General features: G+C 67.0%; 1 protein-coding gene across 3 annotated transcripts in view; it reads right to left on the bottom strand.

Moving 5' to 3' along the window:
- The window catches only part of ADGRD1 (adhesion G protein-coupled receptor D1), a 47,966-nt gene that overhangs the window by 12,830 nt on the left and 13,188 nt on the right, over positions 1 to 21,948 (bottom strand). For all 3 annotated transcript variants that reach the window (XM_079762495.1, XM_079762494.1, XM_079762496.1), the window contains 9 exons: positions 21,631 to 21,885; positions 20,584 to 20,645; positions 19,918 to 20,073; positions 19,538 to 19,594; positions 18,845 to 18,962; positions 18,447 to 18,557; positions 17,773 to 17,848; positions 17,058 to 17,199; positions 237 to 310 (listed from right to left, as the gene is read on the bottom strand). In XM_079762495.1, the coding sequence (XP_079618621.1) occupies positions 237 to 310; positions 17,058 to 17,199; positions 17,773 to 17,848; positions 18,447 to 18,557; positions 18,845 to 18,962; positions 19,538 to 19,594; positions 19,918 to 20,073; positions 20,584 to 20,645; positions 21,631 to 21,885 (1,051 nt within the window). The remainder of the gene's footprint in view (positions 1 to 236; positions 311 to 17,057; positions 17,200 to 17,772; positions 17,849 to 18,446; positions 18,558 to 18,844; positions 18,963 to 19,537; positions 19,595 to 19,917; positions 20,074 to 20,583; positions 20,646 to 21,630; positions 21,886 to 21,948) is intronic.

Raw genomic sequence — 21,948 nt, 5'->3', positions numbered from 1 at the left:
GGCTCGATCCCCAGTGGGGGGCGTGCAGGAGGCAGCCGGTCCATGATCCTCTCTCATCATAGATGTTTCTCTCTCTCCCTCCCCCTTCCTCTCTGACATCAATAAAAATATATTTTTAAAAATAAAATGAATGGGGACCCAGATCAGGACGTGGACAAGCATGGGCCTGCACGCCTGGCGGCCGGTGGTACCCCCTTGTCCCCCCCGCCCCCCCCTGAGCCCCCCTCCGGCCGCACCTGAAGTCCAGGAAGGCGCAGTACAGGAACACGCGGTTCGTCGCGTTGGTGGCCTCGCGGTGCTGCCTGCTCGTCTGGAATGAGAACGGGGCGCCTCGTGAGGCCAGTTCCCAGCGGGCTGGGGACCCACAAAGCCGCTGACCGTCCCTCTCCCGGGTCAGAGGCCCAGGGCTCCCGCCCACGGCCTTGGCACGCGCTGGGCCCCCTTCACACCCTCTTCCCCGGCAACCTCGCTCCCCGCAGGTCTCAGTCCCTCCGAGAGGCAGAGCTGTGCCCCCTGCACCCCACGCCCCCCGAGATTCACGCCTCCTGTCCGGCGAGGACACACGTGGATTTGAGACCCCGCCACCCCTCCCCTCCCCCCCCCATCTGCTCAGACAGGGGGAGCCCTGTCCGCAGCCACACAGTCCCACGGAAGGTCACCAGCGGGGGAGCCGGCCGGCGTGGCTCAGGGGCCGGCGTGGCTCAGGCCGTGAAAGGAAGGTTAAGGCTGCAGCCAGGCCTGGAGGCGCCCACTCGCACCCGCGGGAGGCGCCCAGGGCTCCGAGCCCTGCCCCCCCGTGACCTCTCGACCTCTGGCGGAGGCTGACATCCCCACCCTCTGCATCCCCGACCACAGCCGGCCGCCGTGTGTGGTCAGAGGGCGGAGGCGGCTGCTGCGCTGGGCGAGGCCGCGGTCACACCCGCCTGGGCCTGGCCCTCCGGCCGTGGGAACCCGATGCCTCGTCCGGGTTGGCGTTTGCAGCCAAAGGGAACGCAGGCGGCCCCGTCTCCCCGGGGGGGCCCAGGAGGTTTGGGGGCATCATCGGCTGTTAGAATTCGGGGTGCGGTGCTGCAGGACGAGGGAGCCACCTGGTCGTCCCCACTTTCCTGGAGAAACTGGGAGGGGAGACCGTTCCCACCAGTGGTCACCCCGTGGCCGGGGACCAGGAATGGGGGGGCGTCATCAGGGGGAGGGGGAGGAGACAGCCACCTTGAACCCCGAGTCCTGGAGCCGAGGGGCCCTGTGCAGCCCTGGGGACGACAGTGAGGGCCCCCCGACACAGGGCCCCCCAACACACAGGCCCCCCGACACAAGGCCCCCCGACACAGGGCTCCTCCCCGACACAAGGCCCCCCGACACAAGGCCCCCCGACACAGGGCTCCTCCCCGACACAAGGCCCCCCGACACAGGGCCCCCCGACACAGGGCCCCCGGACACAGGGCCCCCGGACACAAGGCCCCCCAACACACAGGCCCCCCGACACAGGGCCCCCCGACACAAGGCCCCCCGACACAGGGCCCCCCGACACAGGGCCCCCCGACACAGGGCCCCCCGACACAGGGCCCCCGGACACAAGGCCCCCCAACACACAGGCCCCCCGACACAGGGCCCCCCGACACAAGGCCCCCCGACACAGGGCCCCCCGACACAGGGCCCCCCGACACAGGGCCCCCCGACACAGGGCTCCCCCCGACACAGGGCCCCCCGACACAGGGCCCCCCGACACAGGGCCCCCCGACACAGGGCTGTCCCCCCGACACAGGGCTCCCCGACACAGGGCTCCCCCCCGACACAAGGCCCCCCGACACAGGGCCCCCGACACAGGGCCCCTCCCCCGACACAGGGCTCCCCGACACAGGGCCCCCGACACAGGGCCCCCGGACACAGGGCCCCTCCCCCGACACAGGGCCCCCGACACAGGGCCCCCCGACACAGGGCCCCCGACACAGGGCCCCTCCCCCGACACAGGGCCCCCCGACACAGGGCCCCCCGACACAGGGCTCCCCGACACAGGGCCCCCCGACACAGGGCCCCCCGACACAGGGCCCCCCGACACAGGGCTCCCCGACACAGGGCCCCCCGACACAAGGCCCCCCGACACAGGGCCCCCGACACAGGGCCCCCCGACACAGGGCCCCCGACACAGGGCCCCCGGACACAAGGCCCCCGACACAGGGCCCCCCGACACAGGGCCCCCCGACACAGGGCCCCCCGACACAGGGCCCCCGACACAGGGCCCCCGACACAGGGCCCCCGACACAGGGCCCCCCGACACAAGGCCCCCGACACAGGGCCCCCCGACACAGGGCCCCCCGACACAGGGCCCCCGACACAGGGCCCCCGACACAGGGCCCCCCGACACAAGGCCCCCGACACAGGGCCCCCGACACAAGGCCCCCGACACAAGGCCCCCGACACAAGGCCCCCGACACAGGGCCCCCGACACAAGGCCCCCGACACAAGGCCCCCGACACAGGGCCCCCCGACACAAGGCCCCCGACACAAGGCCCCCGACACAGGGCCCCCCGACACAAGGCCCCCGACACAAGGCCCCCGACACAGGGCCCCCCGACACAAGGCCCCCGACACAAGGCCCCCGACACAGGGCCCCCGACACAAGGCCCCCGACACAGGGCCCCCCGACACAAGGCCCCCGACACAAGGCCCCCGACACAAGGCCCCCGACACAAGGCCCCCGACACAAGGCCCCCCGACACAGGGCCCCCGACACAGGGCCCCCGACACAGGGCCCCCGACACAAGGCCCCCGACACAGGGCCCCCGACACAGGACTCCCCCCGACACAGGGCCCCCCGACACAGGGCCCCCCGACACAGGGCCCCCGACACAAGGCCCCCGACACAAGGCCCCCGACACAGGGCCCCCGACACAGGGCCCCCCGACACAGGGCCCCCCGACACAGGGCCCCCCGACACAGGACTCCCCGACACAGGGCCCCCCGACACAAGGCCCCCGACACAGGGCCCCCGACACAGGGCCCCCCGACACAAGGCCCCCGACACAGGGCCCCCGACACAGGGCCCCCTCCACACAGGGCCCCTCCCCCGACACAGGGCCCCCGACACAGGGCCCCCCGACACAGGGCCCCCCGACACAGGGCCCCCGACACAGGGCCCCCTCCACACAGGGCCCCTCCCCCGACACAGGGCCCCCGACACAGGGCCCCCCGACACAGGGCCCCCCGACACAGGGCCCCCGACACAGGGCCCCCGACACAGGGCCCCCCGACACAGGGCCCCCGACACAGGGCCCCCCGACACAAGGCCCCCGACACAGGGCCCCCGACACAAGGCCCCCGACACAAGGCCCCCGACACAAGGCCCCCGACACAGGGCCCCCGACACAAGGCCCCCGACACAAGGCCCCCGACACAAGGCCCCCGACACAAGGCCCCCGACACAGGGCCCCCGACACAAGGCCCCCGACACAGGGCCCCCGACACAGGACTCCCCCCGACACAGGGCCCCCCGACACAGGGCCCCCCGACACAGGGCCCCCGACACAAGGCCCCCGGACACAAGGCCCCCGACACAGGGCCCCCGACACAGGGCCCCCCGACACAGGGCCCCCGACACAGGGCCCCCTCCACACAGGGCCCCTCCCCCGACACAGGGCCCCCGACACAGGGCCCCCCGACACAGGGCCCCCCGACACAGGGCCCCCGACACAGGGCCCCCGACACAGGGCCCCCCGACACAGGGCCCCCGACACAGGGCCCCCCGACACAAGGCCCCCGACACAGGGCCCCCGACACAAGGCCCCCGACACAAGGCCCCCGACACAGGGCCCCCGACACAGGGCCCCCCGACACAGGGCCCCCCGACACAGGGCCCCCCGACACAGGACTCCCCGACACAGGGCCCCCCGACACAAGGCCCCCGACACAGGGCCCCCGACACAGGGCCCCCCGACACAAGGCCCCCGACACAGGGCCCCCGACACAGGGCCCCCTCCACACAGGGCCCCTCCCCCGACACAGGGCCCCCGACACAGGGCCCCCCGACACAGGGCCCCCCGACACAGGGCCCCCCGACACAGGACTCCCCGACACAGGGCCCCCCGACACAGGGCCCCCCGACACAAGGCCCCCGACACAAGGCCCCCGACACAAGGCCCCCGACACAGGGCCCCCGACACAAGGCCCCCGACACAAGGCCCCCGACACAGGGCCCCCGACACAAGGCCCCCGACACAAGGCCCCCGACACAGGGCCCCCCGACACAGGACTCCCCCCGACACAGGGCCCCCCGACACAGGGCCCCCCGACACAGGCCCCCCGACACAGGGCCCCCCGACACAAGGCCCCCGACACAGGGCCCCCCGACACAGGCCCCCCGACACAGGGCCCCCCGACACAAGGCCCCCGACACAGGGCTCCCCGACACAGGACTCCCCCCGACACAGGGCCCCCCGACACAGGGCCCCCCGACACAGGGCCCCCCGACACACAGGCCCCCCGACACAGGGCTCCCCGACACAGGACTCCCCGACACAGGGCCCCCCGACACAGGGCCCCCCGACACAGGGCCCCCCGACACAGGGCCCCCCGACACAGGGCCCCCGGACACAAGGCCCCCGACACAGGGCTCCCCGACACAGGACTCCCCCCGACACAGGGCCCCCGGACACAAGGCCCCCGACACAGGGCCCCCCGACACAGGGCCCCCCGACACAGGGCCCCCCGACACAGGGCCCCCCGACACAGGGCTCCCCGACACAGGGCCCCCCGACACAGGGCCCCCCCGACACAGGGCTCCCCGACACAGGGCTCCCCGACACAGGACTCCCCCCAACACACAGGCCCCCCGACACAGGGCCCCCCGACACAGGGCCCCCCGACACACAGGCCCCCCGACACAGGCCCCCCCGACACAGGGCTCCCCGACACAGGGCCCCCCGACACAGGGCTCCCCGACACAGGGCTCCCCGACACAGGGCCCCCGACACAGGGCCCCCCGACACAGGGCCCCCCGACACAAGGCCCCCGACACAGGGCCCCCGACACAGGGCCCCCCGACACAGGGCCCCCGACACAGGGCCCCCCGACACAGGGCCCCCGACACAGGGCCCCCCGACACAGGCCCCCCCGACACAGGGCCCCCGACACAGGGCCCCCCGACACAGGCCCCCCGACACAGGCCCCCCGACACAGGGCCCCCCGACACAGGGCCCCCCGACACAGGGCTCCTCCCCGACACAGGGCCCCCGACACAGGGCCCCCCGACACAGGGCTCCCCCCGACACAGGGCCCCCGACACAGGGCCCCCCGACACAGGGCTCCCCCCGACACAGGGCCCCCGACACAGGGCCCCCCGACACAGGGCTCCCCCCGACACAGGGCCCCCGACACAAGGCCCCCGACACAAGGCCCCCGACACAGGGCCCCCGACACAAGGCCCCCGACACAGGGCCCCCGACACAGGACTCCCCCCGACACAGGGCCCCCCGACACAGGGCCCCCCGACACAGGGCCCCCGACACAAGGCCCCCGACACAAGGCCCCCGACACAGGGCCCCCGACACAGGGCCCCCCGACACAGGGCCCCCCGACACAGGGCCCCCCGACACAGGACTCCCCGACACAGGGCCCCCCGACACAAGGCCCCCGACACAGGGCCCCCGACACAGGGCCCCCCGACACAAGGCCCCCGACACAGGGCCCCCGACACAGGGCCCCCGACACAGGGCTCCCCGACACAGGGCCCCCGACACAAGGCCCCCCGACACAAGGCCCCTCCCCCGACACAGGGCCCCCGACACAGGGCCCCCTCCACACAGGGCCCCTCCCCCGACACAGGGCCCCCGACACAGGGCCCCCCGACACAGGGCCCCCCGACACAGGGCCCCCCGACACAGGACTCCCCGACACAGGGCCCCCCGACACAGGGCCCCCCGACACAGGGCCCCCGACACAGGGCCCCCCGACACAGGGCCCCCCGACACAGGGCTCCCCGACACAGGGCCCCCCGACACAGGGCCCCCCGACACAGGGCCCCCCGACACAAGGCCCCCGACACAGGGCCCCCGACACAGGGCCCCCCGACACAGGGCCCCCCGACACAGGGCCCCCCGACACAGGACTCCCCGACACAGGGCCCCCCGACACACAGGCCCCCCGACACAGGCCCCCCCGACACAGGGCTCCCCGACACAGGGCTCCCCGACACAAGGCCCCCCGACACAGGGCCCCCCGACACAGGCCCCCCGACACAGGGCCCCCCGACACAAGGCCCCCGACACAGGGCCCCCCGACACAGGCCCCCCGACACAGGGCCCCCCGACACAAGGCCCCCGACACAGGGCTCCCCGACACAGGACTCCCCCCGACACAGGGCCCCCCGACACAGGGCCCCCGACACAGGGCCCCCCGACACAGGGCCCCCCGACACAAGGCCCCCGACACAGGGCCCCCGACACAGGGCCCCCGACACAGGGCCCCCCGACACAGGGCCCCCCGACACAAGGCCCCCGACACAGGGCCCCCGACACAGGGCCCCCCGACACAAGGCCCCCGGACACAGGGCCCCCCGACACAGGGCCCCCCGACACAGGGCCCCCCGACACAGGGCCCCCCGACACAGGACTCCCCGACACAAGGCCCCCCGACACAGGGCCCCCCGACACAGGGCCCCCCGACACAGGGCCCCCCGACACAGGACTCCCCGACACAGGGCCCCCCGACACACAGGCCCCCCGACACAGGCCCCCCCGACACAGGGCTCCCCGACACAGGGCTCCCCGACACAAGGCCCCCCGACACAGGGCCCCCCGACACAGGCCCCCCGACACAGGGCCCCCCGACACAAGGCCCCCGACACAGGGCCCCCCGACACAGGCCCCCCGACACAGGGCCCCCCGACACAAGGCCCCCGACACAGGGCTCCCCGACACAGGACTCCCCCCGACACAGGGCCCCCCGACACAGGGCCCCCCGACACAGGGCCCCCCGACACACAGGCCCCCCGACACAGGGCTCCCCGACACAGGACTCCCCGACACAGGGCCCCCCGACACAGGGCCCCCCGACACAGGGCCCCCGACACAGGGCCCCCGGACACAAGGCCCCCGACACAGGGCTCCCCGACACAGGACTCCCCCCGACACAGGGCCCCCGGACACAAGGCCCCCGACACAGGGCCCCCCGACACAGGGCCCCCCGACACAGGGCCCCCCGACACAGGGCCCCCCGACACAGGGCCCCCCGACACAGGGCTCCCCGACACAGGGCCCCCCGACACAGGGCCCCCCCGACACAGGGCTCCCCGACACAGGGCTCCCCGACACAGGACTCCCCCCAACACACAGGCCCCCCGACACAGGGCCCCCCGACACAGGGCCCCCCGACACACAGGCCCCCCGACACAGGCCCCCCCGACACAGGGCTCCCCGACACAGGGCCCCCCGACACAGGGCTCCCCGACACAGGGCTCCCCGACACAGGGCCCCCGACACAGGGCCCCCCGACACAGGGCCCCCCGACACAAGGCCCCCGACACAGGGCCCCCGACACAGGGCCCCCCGACACAGGGCCCCCGACACAGGGCCCCCCGACACAGGGCCCCCGACACAGGGCCCCCCGACACAGGCCCCCCCGACACAGGGCCCCCGACACAGGGCCCCCCGACACAGGCCCCCCGACACAGGCCCCCCGACACAGGGCCCCCCGACACAGGGCCCCCCGACACAGGGCTCCTCCCCGACACAGGGCCCCCGACACAGGGCCCCCGACACAGGGCCCCCGACACAGGGCCCCCCGACACAGGGCTCCTCCCCGACACAGGCCCCCCGACACAGGGCCCCCCGACACAGGGCCCCCCGACACAGGGCTCCTCCCCGACACAGGCCCCCCGACACAGGGCCCCCGACACAGGGCCCCCCGACACAGGGCTCCTCCCCGACACAGGGCCCCCGACACAGGGCCCCCCGACACAGGGCTCCCCCCGACACAGGGCTCCCCCCGACACAGGGCCCCCGACACAGGGCCCCCCGACACAGGGCTCCCCCCGACACAGGGCCCCCGACACAGGCCCCCCGACACAGGCCCCCCCGACACAGGGCTCCCCCCGACACAGGGCCCCCGACACAGGGCCCCCGACACAGGGCTCCCCCCGACACAGGGCCCCCGACACAGGGCTCCCCCCGACACAGGGCCCCCGACACAGGCCCCCCCGACACAGGGCTCCCCCCGACACAGGGCCCCCGACACAGGGCCCCCCGACACAGGGCCCCCGGACACAAGGCCCCCGACACAGGGCCCCCGACACAGGGCCCCCTCCACACAGGGCCCCCCAACACAGGGCCCCCCGACACAGGGCTCCCCCCGACACAGGGCCCCCGACACAGGGCCCCCCGACACAGGGCCCCCGGACACAAGGCCCCCGACACAGGGCCCCCCGACACAGGGCCCCCCGACACAGGGCCCCCGACACAGGGCCCCCCGACACAGGGCCCCCGGACACAAGGCCCCCGACACAGGGCCCCCCGACACAGGGCCCCCCGACACAGGGCCCCCCGACACAGGGCCCCCCGACACAGGGCCCCCGGACACAAGGCCCCCGACACAGGGCCCCCCGACACAGGGCCCCCCGACACAGGGCCCCCCGACACAGGGCCCCCCGACACAGGGCCCCCCGACACAGGGCCCCCCGACACAGGGCCCCCGGACACAAGGCCCCCGACACAGGGCCCCCCGACACAGGGCCCCCCGACACAGGGCCCCCCGACACAGGGCCCCCCGACACAGGACTCCCCCCGTCTACACCAGACATCCCCCCTGACGTGTGTCTGAATGTCTCCACCTGGGACCAGGCCGGACCCATCCCCCCACCCCCCAGTCCAGTCCCGTGGTCCCAAGTCCCATCCTGAGGCCCCGGGAACTCGGGGAGCACCACTGTCGGCGTGGGAATCGGGGACCCTCCAGGGAATTAAATTCCACACGGAGGTCCTCAAGGCCCCCCATACCCCCTCCCCTGGGGGCCAGGAGCCCGGGAGGCTGCAGAGCCAGCAGGTGAGCGGACACGCTCGGAGGGAACACAGAAAGCACAACCAGGCAACTACGCGGGATCTGGGCTCGATCGCCGCTCAGAGCTGAGCAGCGTCCCCGTGTCCCCCGTGTCCCCGTGTCCCCCGTGTCCCCGTGTCCCGGCTGGTGACCTGGAGCCAGGAAAACGCACGCACGCGGGTCCACCGCCCCCGCCGGGGCCCGAGCTCAGGGGCAGAGCCAGTAAACACCACCTCCGAGTCTATCCAACCCCAAAATGGGAGGAAAAAATACGATTTTCATAGCACAAGCCACGGAGCAGAGCCCGGGACACGCACACGGAGCAGAGCCCCCGGGACACGCACACGGAGCAGAGCCCCCGGGACACGCACACGGAGCAGAGCCCCCGGGACACGCACACGGAGCAGAGCCCGGGACACGCACACGGAGCAGAGCCCCCGGGACACGCACACGGAGCAGAGCCCCCGGGACACGCGCACGGAGCAGAGCCCCCGGGACACGCGCGCGGAGCAGAGCCCGGGACACGCACACGGAGCAGAGCCCCCAGGACACGCACACGGAGCAGAGCCCCCGGGACACGCACACGGAGCAGAACCCGGGACACGCACATGGAGCAGAGCCCCCGCGACACGCACGTGGAGCAGAGCCCGGGACACGCACCCGGAGCAGAGCCCTGGACACGCACGCGGCCGGAGGATTTGCAGGTAATCCCAACATTTCCATCCGGCCCGCCCCGCGGCCGCGCCACGTCCGAACGCTCCCGGGAGCGGAATACGCGTATTTCCATGGAAATGCTGGGCTGGGTTTAAAAGGTTATAAAGGCTGATCCGGCTCACAGCCCGGGTCCGGGGCTGCCGATAAAAACTCATCGGATTTGGTCTCCGGCCTGCTGACAAACCACGTTCACACAACGCGCTTTTCCGGGGAGGGGAGCGATCTCACCCCGAACAGGAAGCAGGGATTCGAAATCCCACGTGCACGTTCCGGAACCATCTATGGAGCGCGGCATGTGGGACCCGGGACCCTGGCCCGTGTGGGCTGGGCACCTATTTCTGTTCAGCTCATTCGACCCCCACGTGCCACTGCTGGCTGCTCCCCACATTCATATGTAAACGGGTGTAGCCCCAATTTCTCCAGGCCTGACACACCCAGATGCAAAAAAAAAAAAAAAATTCCATTTAAAAATATACATTGAGTGGCCAGGTGATGATGATCTCTGAGCGCATACTAATCTGGCCACTCCGTGTCTATCCTATAGAATAAAAGGCTAATATGCACATTGTCCCCTCGACCAGGGGTTCGACCAGCAGGCAGGCCGGCCAACCGCCCATGTCCCCTCCCCCTGGCCAGGCTGGCCGGACCCCACCCATACACAAATTCAAGCACCGGGCCTCTAATATATATACACTGAGTGGCCAGATTATTATGCGTTCAGAGATCATCATCATCTGGCCACTCAGTGAATATTTGTATTGATTTCAGAGAGGAAGGAAGAGGGACAGAGAGATAGAAACATCCACGAGGAGAGAGAATCATGGATCAGCTGCCTCCTGCACGCACCCCACTGGGGATGGAGCCCGCAACCCGGGGCCTGTGCCCTGGGCCGGAATCGAACCCGGGACCCTTCAGTGTGCAGGCCGACGCTCTAGCCATTGAGCCACACCGGCCAGGGCTGAACCCCTTCTTTCGTTTAAGGGAGCAGAGCCCGCAGGGAGCCCTGACATGCTCTTCCCGCACTTGAAAGACCCCTTTTCAAAAGGGTAGCATCGGACTCTCAGATCTCACCGAGCGCGGATCAGAGACGTGACGGCGCTCCTTAACGAGCGAGCCGCCGCGCCGATGTGACTGCACTTCACAGGGAACGCTCAGAGCCCTCCACAGGCGAGGCCAGCAGGGGGGGCGGGGGAGGAGGGGAAGCAAGCTGCCGGGGAGACAGCCGGCCACGCAGATCACACCCACGGCGAGAGGCTCACGCCGGCTCGGTCCCTGGCCTCCGCCAGGCAGCGCTTCCATCTCACCGTGAGCAGCCACACGCCACCGGGAAGGGGAGGGGCGGGAGGCTGTCTCCCGACCTTGAGGGAGAGACAACGATTTCTTTTTGCTGTCGTTGTTGTTCATCCTCCCCCGAGGATATTTTTCCATGGATTTTCGGGAGCGTGGAAGAGAGAGGGAGACACAGAGAGAAACATGGATGTGAGAGAGACACATCGACGGGTTGCCTCCTGCAGGCGCCCCGACCAGGGCCTGGGCTGAGGAGAAGCCTGCAACCCAGGGACGTGCCCTGGACCGGAATCCAACCCGGGTCCCTTCGGTCCGCAGGCCGACGCTCTATCCACTGAGCCACACCGGCCAGGGCTAGACAATGATTTCTTAAGCGGGTCTCAGAGGTTCCGAGACCGGTGCTCGGCCCTCGACCTCTGCCGGGCGCCCGTCACTCCCGGGCCTGCCCACTCCGCGGCCCTGGCCTCCGGGCGCGTCCCTCGGGGCACGGGGCGGGATGGAGCAGCTGTGAGCAGAGGCAGGGCTCCGGGAAGGAAAATGCAACATTCCTCGCACGCAACAGCCAAATACGACGGGAAGGAGGGTGCAAACGTGGGAACAGAGCCCGGCCGGCGTGGCTCAGGGGTTGAGCGTCGACCTAGGAGCCAGGAGGTCAGGGTTCGATTCCTGGTCAGGGCACAGGCCCGGGGTTATGGGCTCAATCCCCAGTAGGGGGCGCGCAGGAGGCAGCCGATCCATGATTCTCTCTCATCATGGATGTTTCTTTCTTTCTTTCTTTTTAAAAAAAATATTTTTCTTTATTGATCTCAGAGAGGAAGGGAGAATGAGAGAGAGATAGAAACATCCATGATGAGAGAGAATCACTGACTGGCTGCCTCCCGCACGCCCCCCAATGGGGATCGAGCCCACAACCCAGGCACGTGCCCTTGGCCGGAATCGAACCTGGGACCCTTCCGTCCGCAGGCCGACGCTCTGTCCACTGAGCCAGGCCGGCCAGGGCTCATCATGGATGTTTCTCTCTCTCTCTCCCCCTCTCCCTTCCTCTCTGAAATCAATTAAAAAAAACACACACAATTTTTTTGTAAAGAAAGAAATGCAAGCAACAAAACAAGACCCGAGTCCGTGCTGCGGCCCCTTTGGCGACGACATAAATTGCTACAACCTCTCGGAAGGCAGCTCCGCAGCGCGGATCGATGGTGAACGTGTCTCTCGCCCACAGTGGCCAAGGCGGCCCCCGGAGCACAGCACTGGGGGCCGAGGCGGGGGTGGGGGCGGGGGTGGGGGTGGGGGTGGGGGTGGGGGGGCCCGGGACCCGTTAGGGAACCCGCCGTGACAGCGAGCATGAGAGCGAGGGGCCGAGTCTCCACGGCGTGCTTGCTTCGTGGCTCGACGATGACGCGTCGCGCGGTGTATGACAGGGGGCTTATCTCTCCGGCCTGAGCCAGGCGGACGGGCAGCATCCCCGTGTAAGTCGGAGATCCCCTCCCTCTAAGGCACCCCGAGACAGGCCCTGGGGCCCCGCGGGGCGTGCACCCCACTCTGGGGCAGGAAAACCGGGTGCCTCAACCTTGGGCCCCGGCCCCCGCCCCCCAACCTCCCGTCCTTGAGGGCGAGGGACCCATGTGCGCGTCCACCTCTCTCCCAGCTCCCACCCCACCCCCGCCCCCCCGCCCCGCACACCGGTTTGCCCTCGGACGAATGTTTCCCACCGAACAAATCATTTCAGCTCCAAAGAGCCTCCCAAAACGTCCTCAGAAATGAGAAAGCAACCTTCAAAGGAAAACCCCAAAACCCTGGGGAGAGCCCGGCTTCCCGGGGCCTCAATTACGGGCCCTCTGGAATGATAAACACCCCTCCCTCCCTCCCGCAGGCCCGGCCGCCGCGCTCAGAAACTCGCTGCTTCAAAAATAACCCGGCAGCAGCCGCCCGGCCTGGCTGCGCCTTCCTTTGTCTCCGACTGCGAGCTGGCACCTTCCCGACCCCCGGAGGCTGGAACCTGGACTTCCACCAGGCCCTGCGCGGCCGGCCGAGCCCCGCGTCCAGCTGTGGCGGGAAGCGGGGAGTGTTTGGGGGAGACGGGCTCCCCGTCAGGCACTCACACTCACTACTGGACCCGGCAGGACGCTCCTGTGACAGGGAAGGGTCTAGTCCGGCCAGCCTGGCTCAGGGGTTGAGCGTCAACCTATGAACCAGGGGGTCAGGGTTCAATTCCCGGTCAGGGCACAGGCCCGGGGTGCGGGCTCCATCCCCAGTGGGGGACGTGCAGGAGGCAACTGATCCATGATGCTCTCTCCTCATTGATGTTTCTCTCTCTCCCTCTCTGAAATACCAGGTGTACAAGTTAATAATGCAGATTTTTTTCAATAGATGGGGTCACACATATGCTGATATATATGCGATTTGATATGTAGGCTATATTGTTGTATTGACAACAAGCTGCAAAACCTCATATGTCAAATTTTCTGAAGGTGTTAACATCATAGATGTTTTTACACTTAAAAAGGTCGAATTTCGTGCCCAAAAAAAAGAGCATTTGCGGGAAGTTTTAATTCATTACTTTATTTTGAAGAAAAGTGCTGCTGAAAGTGATCGTAGACTTCGGGAAGCTTATGGTGAACACGCTCCATCTCAAGACACGTGTGAGCGCTGGTTTAAACGCTTTAAAAGGGATGATTTCGATGTGAAAGACAAAGAACGTCCAGGTCAACCGAAAAAGTTTGAAGACCAACAATGACCAGCATTACTGGATGAAGATGTGTGTCAAGCTCAAAAACAACTTGCAGAAAGATTAAATGTTGCTCAGCAAACAATTTCTGATCGTTTACAAGCAATGGGAAGGATTTTAAAGGAAGGAAAATGGGTGCCACATCAACTGAACGAAAGACAAATGGAAAACCGAAAAGTCGTCAGTAAAACGCTGCTTCAACGGCACGAAAGAAAGTCTTTTTTGCATCGAATTGTGACTGGTGATGAAAAGTGGATTTATTTTGAGAATCCCAAACGCACAGAATCATGGGTTGATCCAGATCAACCATCAACATCGACTGCAAGGCCAAATCTCTTCGGAAAGAAGACAATGCTCTGCGTTTGGTGGGATCGGGAAGGTGTGGTGTATTAGGAGCTTCTAAAACCAGGTGAAACCGTTAATACTGATCGCTACCGACAACAAGGAATCAATCTGAACCACGCTTTGATCGTAAAACAACCAGAATGTTCCAGAAGACACGGCAAAGTAATTCTGCTTCACGATGACACACCATCACACACTTCAACACCAGTTACAGACACGTGAAAAGATCTTGCTGGGAAGTATGAACCCACCCGCCGTGTTCACCAGACCTTGCTCCTTCAGATGACCACGTGTTCCGATCGATGGCACACGCACTGTCTGAGCAGCACTTCAACACGAACGAAGAAGTGGAAAATGGGGTCTCTGAATGGTCTGCCTCAAAACAAGAAAAGTTCTATTGGGACGGTATCCACAAATGACCTGAAAGATGGGGGAAATGTGTGGCCAGCGATGGACATTACTTTGAATAAAGCACGTTTGATGCTTCTCTTGAAATTATCGTGTTTTCTTTGATTACAAAATCCGCATTATTAACCGGTATTCGGATTCACTTTAACCAGTTAAAAATGTGGATACCGGCTAAAAATGCGGATTAGCTATTAACCGGTTAAAAATTCGGATTTTGGCCCTAACCGGTTTGGCTCAGTGGATAGAGCATCGGTCTGCGGACTGAAGGGTCCCAGGTTCGATTCCGGTCAAGGGCATGTACCTTGGTTGCAGGCACATCCCCAGTGGGGGGCGTGCAAGAGGCAGCTGATCGATGTTTCTCTCTCATCGATGTTTCTAACTCTCTATCCCTCTCCCTTCCTCTCTGTAAAAAAGCAATAAAATATATTTTAAAATAAAATAAAATAAAAATAAATAAAAATTCGGATTTTGTAATCAAAGAAAACACGATAATTTCAAGAGAAACATCAAACGTGCTTTATTCAAAGTAATGTCCATCGCTGGCCACACATTCCCCCATCTTTCGGGTGATTTGTGGGTACCGTCCCGATAGGACTTTTCTTATTTTGAGACAGACCATTCAGAGACCCCATTTCCCACTTCTTCGTCCGTGTTGAAGTGCCGCTCAGACAGTGCGTGTGCCATCGATCGGGACACGTGGTCATCTGGAGGAGCAAGGTCTGGTGAACACGGCGGGTGGGTTCATATATTAAAAAAAAAAAAAGCACCCAGGACCCGGGGGAGACGATGCCCCAGGTCCTGCCCAAGTCCTTCTTGAATGAGAAGCTCCCCGGCTCCCTCCCAGCTCCGCGCGCCCACAGGCCGGACGTCCTTAACAAGGTCAGTTCCGCTTCCAAAAAGCACGGTCTTCCTCTGAGGCGGCCTCGCCTGCCTCGCCTGCGGCCCAGCGGCTTTCAGGACCTTGGGAAGCCATTCCCTCCCCCTCCCAGCAGCCCTGGCCCAGGTCACATGGCCGAGCGGAGCCGTGGGCACCTGCCCCCACCTCGTCCGCACTCGTCCCCACTCCTGAGCGGCTCATTTGGGCTCTGCCTCTGGCGGGATGGCGACAGCGTAGCGAGAGTTTAACCTTTAATCTTAAGGCACATTCTATGTTATCGGTGGTCGACAGCACGAATGCCGTGTGTCCAGACATGAATTAAACACCACACACACGTCACGGAGCGGTCATGGGGTGGGGACCTGGCTTCCCCATTCTGTCCTGTGCACGGACCCATGCTCGACCACCGTGCCAAGTGCCTGGCCGGCTAACTGCTGTGCCGGACACCTGAAGGCAGTACACGGCGATGCTGAATGCAGACGGTAATTGAAAATCAGAACGAATGTTAGGGTGCGAAGGGTGAATGGTTGGGAACGCGGTCCTGCCTGGCGATGTCTAAGTTTAAAACCGTTTCAGATGAAAAGCCAAAACAATAAGTGCCCGGAGAGAGGCAGTGAGCAGGCGGCCGTCCTGGCTGGAGTCCGCCCACAGATTTATTTCGGTTGACGACGTTAAAAGCAAATGCGGATTAGCTGCCAACCACACGCCCGGAGGTGTAATTTACAACCAGGCGGACGGACGGCTTTCCCCCGCGCCCGGAGCTGCAGAGACACCGAGCGCCGCCGCGCACACCCTCGGCCGCAGGGCCAAGGGCCCCGGGTCAGACGCAGGTTCCCACGCGCACGGCACCGGCCTGGCCGCCAAGCCCCTCGGACCTCGTCCACACCTTTCAGGCTGGGATGCGAGGCGGTTCCAGGATGGGTCCGCGGCTCCGGTTCGCGTGGCCCCCTCCCCCCTCCCCACCAGGGAAACGTCCACCTCAATCACACCTCGTCCCCGCCACAGCCTTCCTCGGCTGCTGCGTGCGCTTGGCCACAGACCTGCAGCGTCTCACGGCCACGTTACAAAAGCCCAACGCCAGCCCGGCCGGCGTGGCTCCGTGGTTGAGCATCGACCTATGAACCAAGAGGTCATGGTTCCATTCCAGGTCAGGGTACATGCCCCAGGTTGCGGGCTCGGTCCCCAGTGTGGGGCAGCCGATCAATGACTCAGCAAAAAAAAAAATCACCAGCATGAAACTGAAAAAACCAATACCATGACCCAGCCAAAAAAAAAAAAAAAAGCATTAGCATGACTCGCCAAAACTCAATAGAGTGACTCAGCAAAAAATCGCCAGCATGACTCAGCAAAAACCAATACCGTGACCCAGCAAAAAAGCATCAGCACGACTCGCCAAAAATCAATAGAGTGACTCAGCAAAAAAAAATCACCAGCATGACTCAGCAAAAACCAATACCATGACTCAGCAAAAAAAAAAAGCATCAGCCTGGACTCACCAAAAATCATCAACGTAACCACTGGCCTGCGACCTGTAGTAGAACGGTTAATGCACTCTCCCCTAACGCATTGGCAGGTCCAGACCCAGTGATTTCTCGGGCCTTACGCGGACGCCCCGACCCGACCCCTGCTCTATGCAACCAATCAAAGATCAGAAACGAGGGCGGATGCGCCCCAACTCACCAGCTTGTGCCTAAGCCGGATGGTGGTCAGCGGGGAGCCCGAGAGGTTCTGGGAGAGCGTGGGCGGTGGCACCACCTCCAGGGAGATGAGGTAGCTGGCGGCCGACAGCGGGCAGCTCCCGTACGCCGCGGCCTCGGCGATCCTGGGCAGGACGGGGACGGTCAGGACCCGCAGGGCGGGGCGGGGGCGCAGCGAGAAGCCTGGCGTGTGGGGGCCGGGGATGGACGTTGGATTTCCCACCGCCCGTGCCCCGGCTCCGTCCAGGCTGGACGCAGGCACCCAGGGCGGGTCCTGCGCTCAGTGTTGGAGTCCTGCAGCTCCAACTGTATCGGCCAAAACCTGTCCCCTTGCCCGGCCGGCGTGGCTCAGTGTTGAGCGTTGCCCTACGAACCAGGAGGTCAGGGTTCCATTCCTGGTCAGGGCACAGGCCCGGGTTGTGAGCTCGATCCCCAGTAGGGGGCGTGCAGGAGGCAGCCGGTCCATGATTCTCTCTCATCATGGATGTTTCTCTCTCTCTCCCTCTCCCTTTCCTCTCTGAAATCAATAGAAATATTAAAAAAGAAAAAAAAGAAAAAATCCCGTTAACTCACTGCGTGCTCACGGTGAGATCGGCACCGGCACCCCGGCCCACAGGAGGACACATGCACACACACACACGCACACACACACACACACACACACACACACACACACGCGCGCGCGCGCGCGCGCTCACCGGGTGCGGTCCGGCCGGATGTTGCTCAGGTAGCGGTGCATCGTGTGGTAGAGCAGCCCCACAATGGTGGTCCAGGCTGCGGAGGGAGGAGGCCGTGGCCGTCAGCATCCGGGGCGAGCGAGCGGGAGGAGCACGCAGCCCCGCCGGGCCCCTCCCCAACGCAGGCCCTCGCCCGAGAGCCGGGGAGGAGTGAGCGAGGGCCCCTCCTGGCTCCTAACTCTCCCACGGCCACTGCCTCCCCGCTGCTCCTGAGCCGCGGCCAGACCCGCAGACCCTGAGGCCCCGAGGGCCGCGCAGCCGTCACCAGCTGCCACCCCGGGCGGTGGGCACGCATTTTCTGTCCGCACTCGGAGCATTGACAGCAACACGGCTCCCCCCGGGCCATCACCCACTGTCCTCCTGCCTGCAGCTGGGCCCGCCTCCCTCCCAGGGCACCCCGACTCCCTCCGCCAGCTGGGGGGCTGGGGGCTGCCCGGGGGTCCTCCTGAGCTCCTGGGGACACTTCAGGGATGTAGTGAACAGTCCACGTCCGGTTCCCAGGCTGGAGGCCGGGACTTGGACTCAGGTAATGAGGGAGCTTCCCGGGACTCCCCAGGGTGCACCTCGAGCTCCCAGGACAGAGCGGCTCCCGGGGAGACCGGGGTGCACCCCCACCCCGGGGCCCAGGCACCCACCGTGGCTGCGGAAGGCCTCCTGGGGGATCTCGATGTAGCTGTGGCCCTGGGCCGGGAAGCGGTAGTGGGAGGAGTTCAAGGCCGTGGGCAGGAGCTTGGCCACGGAGAACTCTGCGGGGGGCGGGGAGGAGGTGAGGGGGGGCGGTCAGCGCCTCCGGGCAGGGCCGGGGGACCCACCTGCTCTGGCCTTCTGTAGCAGAACATGCTCTGGGGGTGCAATCCCCGTTACAAAGCAAGGACCTGACACCCTGGGAGTCTCGGGAAGGAGTCACAGCCACGTGGCTCACGTGTCCATCCCGCCACGTGTCCATCCCGCCACGCGTGGGGCACTCTGCGCCTGAGGTCGCCCCTCCCGCATCTCCGCCCGCCCGTCCCACCCCCACCGCCGCTCCAGGCACCTGCCACGGAGGAGGAGCCCACGATGGCGACCTGCGGCTCGCTGGCCTGCAGGTTGGAGGAGATGTGGCTCATGACCACGTCCACGGTCTCAATCAGGCCCAGCACCACGGCGTTGTCCTGGCAACGACAGGGGGGAGCTGCGGCATCGACCTCGCTCAGAACCGCGGGACCGATGCCCCGGACGCCCCAAATCAAGTCACGCGCGTGCTCTGCGGACATGGGCCCAAGGGAGGGCACCGCCGGGCCTGAGGGTCATGGTGGCCACGTGCTGGGCGAGCGTCAGAGGGAGCCCCACGCCTGCGGCTCCATGGCCGCCTGGGGGTGGGGGGGCGACGTCCTCTGGAAATCGTGAACCTGGGGCCGTGCCTTTTCCCCTTATTTTTGTTTTGTGAGTCCTCACCCAGGAAAGTGTTTTCCCACTGGTTTTTAGAGAGAGCGGAAGGGAGGGGGAGGGGGAGGGGGAGGGAGGGGGGGAGGGGGAGAGACTGGCACATCGATGGGTCGCCGCCGGCAGGCCCTGGCCAGGACCCAAGATCGAGCCCGCAACCGAAGTTCATGCCCCTTCACCGGAGTCGAACCCGGGGCCCTTCGGTCTGCAGGCCGACGCTCTGCCCACTGAGCCACCCCGGCCAGGGCGAGGCATCGTCCTTACGGACGCGTCGGGCCGTCCTCGTGGGAAGACAGAGGCTCACCTCCGACCCGGACGTCCAGCTGGGCAGCAGCACCTCCCCCACCGTCTTCAGGAAAGTCTGGGCGACAGAAGGACCCGCTCAGCAGCCGCCTCAGCCAGGTGCCCGGGGCCCGCGGCCGCGCTGGGCGATGGCATCCACTGCCCCCCCCCCCCCCCCCCCCCCCGCACGGCCCCGCGGAGCCGTCAGCCCGGCGGGAGCAGCCGCTCCACCTGCTGCTGGGGACACGCCGAGGCCCAGGCTTCGCTGTCCGTCAGAGCGCCCCGTGTGCTGAGCCGAGCCGGCCGACCCGGCCCTGGCAGCCGCCCCCTCCCCCCTCCCCCTTCCCCCTCCCACTCCCCCCCCCCCCCCCATCTCCCTGGGCCCCGGAGCCCAGGCCTCACCTCCGTGAGGTTCCGCGCCGTGTCCGCCGACAGGGCCCTGGCGGGCAGGCTGAGCGACAGGCTCTGGAGGGAACTCAGGACGACGCCCGGGCTCTGGGAGCGCCCCCTCTCCTCCGTCAGGCGGGTGATGACGGGGCCGTAGGCGTTGGGGGGCACCTGAGAGAGAGAAGCCGGCCCGGCGGCCGCCTCAGTGGCTGGGCGTCGACCGGGGAACCAGGAGGTCAGGGTTCGATTCCCGGGCAGGTGCGGGTTCCGTCCCCACCAGTGGGGGCGTGCAGGAGGCAGCCGGTCCATGGTTCTCTCTCATCGGTGTTTCTCTCCCTCTCCCTCTCCCTTCCTCTCTGAAACCAACAAAACTATTATTTAAAAAAGCCAGGCGGACGGGTTGGGTGTGAATGGACCCTGCCCTCCAGCGGGGTACAGGGGAAGCCGTCTGAGGCCGCTGCGCCCCCCCCCCCCAGCCCCCGGTGCCCCCGCCCGGGCCGTCCTGCCTCTCGATCCCTCGCCCGGAGGCGGCAGCCACCAGCAGAGCGCCGTCTCCCGTGACCTCAGCTCCCAGCTCAGCCCCCACCGGCTTCCCCGCCACCTGCTCCATCCCCCAGGCCCCGCGCTGCCCAGGGCCTCGGCCAGAGACCCCAACAGGAGGGACCGAGGGCGTCTGCTCACCAGGGTGCTGGCCGGGGGCGTCGCGAGGAGGCTCGGGGGTGTGGACAGCCAGACGTGCTTCCCTGGGGACACACGGGAGGGTGGTGAGGACCCGCAGCTCGCGCGGGGCAGGCACTGGCGGGGACGGATGGGGGGCGGAGTGATGGATGGGGGTGGGGGTGGGGGGGAGGGAGGGGCTTCCTGGGGTCTGGACGCGGCTCCCGGGCCACACCGTGTCTGTCCCAGGTGTGTCCTCAGCGGCTTTCCGGCACCTTCCCCGCCAATCGCCGTGGAAAAGGTGCTTTCACACAAGCTGCTAACACGCTCAAGTGAAGAACAGCCCCGGCCGGTGTGGCTCAGTGGGTAGAGCGCCGGCCTGCGGGCTGAAGGGTCCCAGGTTCGATTCCCGGTCAGGGCACAGGCCCAGGATGTGGGCTCGCTCCCCAGTAGGGGGCGTGCAGGAGGCAGCCGGTCCGTGATTCCCTCTCATCATTGATGTTTCTCTCCCTTCCTCTTTGAAATCAATAAAAATATATTTAAAATAAAAAAATAAATAAATAACCACTAGGAGACGTCACTCGCGGCCGGACGAGTTAGATGCTGATCCCGGGACGAGCACCTTCCCTCCCAGACGGGGGCAGGGGCCCCAGAAAGCGGGGGGCACGACCCTCCCGAACCCCGTCCTCCCCAACGGTTCTGTTATGCTTTCTATTCAGGACTCCATTTGGGTAATTATAAATAGGGATAGGGTCAGGGTCAGGGGTTAGGGGTTAGGGGTTAGGGGTCAGGGTCAGGGGTTAGGGGTTAGGGTCAGGGTCAGGGTCAGGAGTTAGGGGTTAGGGGTTAGGGGTCAGGGTCAGGGGTTAGGGTTAGGGGTTAGGGTCAGGGTCAGGGGTTAGGGTCAGGGTCAGGATCAGGGGTTAGGGTCAGGATCAGAGGTTAGAAGTTAGGGGTTAGGGTCAGGGTTATGCTCAGGGTCAGGGTCAAGGTCAGGGTCAGGGTGGGGAGACGAGGCACGCGGGGGAGGGGTGGATACTCAGGTGCCCCCCCCCCCCCGCCCGCACTGACCGACGGCCGCGGTGAAGTACATGGCGACCTCCTCGGGGGTCAGCGCCCGCTCCCAGATGACGAACTCGTCAAACGCTCCGTTCTCGTAGCGCCGGGCCTGGTCCTGCTCGGCGCCGAGGACCAGGTTGGCGCTGGGCTCCCCGTAGGCGGGAGACGCCTTTCCGCGGGGGTCCCAGGTGCTCAGGGAGCCGTTGACGTAGACCTTCAGGCCCTCCTCCGGCTTCCAGGTGAACAGGACGTGGGTCCAGTGGGGCCCTGCGGGCGGGGCGCGGTCTGAGCGCGGGGACGGCGCCGGGCGGCCCTCTCCGGGGCGTAGGC

The sequence above is a fragment of the Cnephaeus nilssonii genome (assembly GCF_951640355.1).
Source record: "Cnephaeus nilssonii genome assembly, chromosome: 22".
Lineage (NCBI taxonomy): Eukaryota > Metazoa > Chordata > Mammalia > Chiroptera > Vespertilionidae > Cnephaeus > Cnephaeus nilssonii.
The sequence above is the reverse complement of the archived record's forward strand: the minus strand, read 5'-3'. Positions and strand labels throughout refer to the sequence as shown.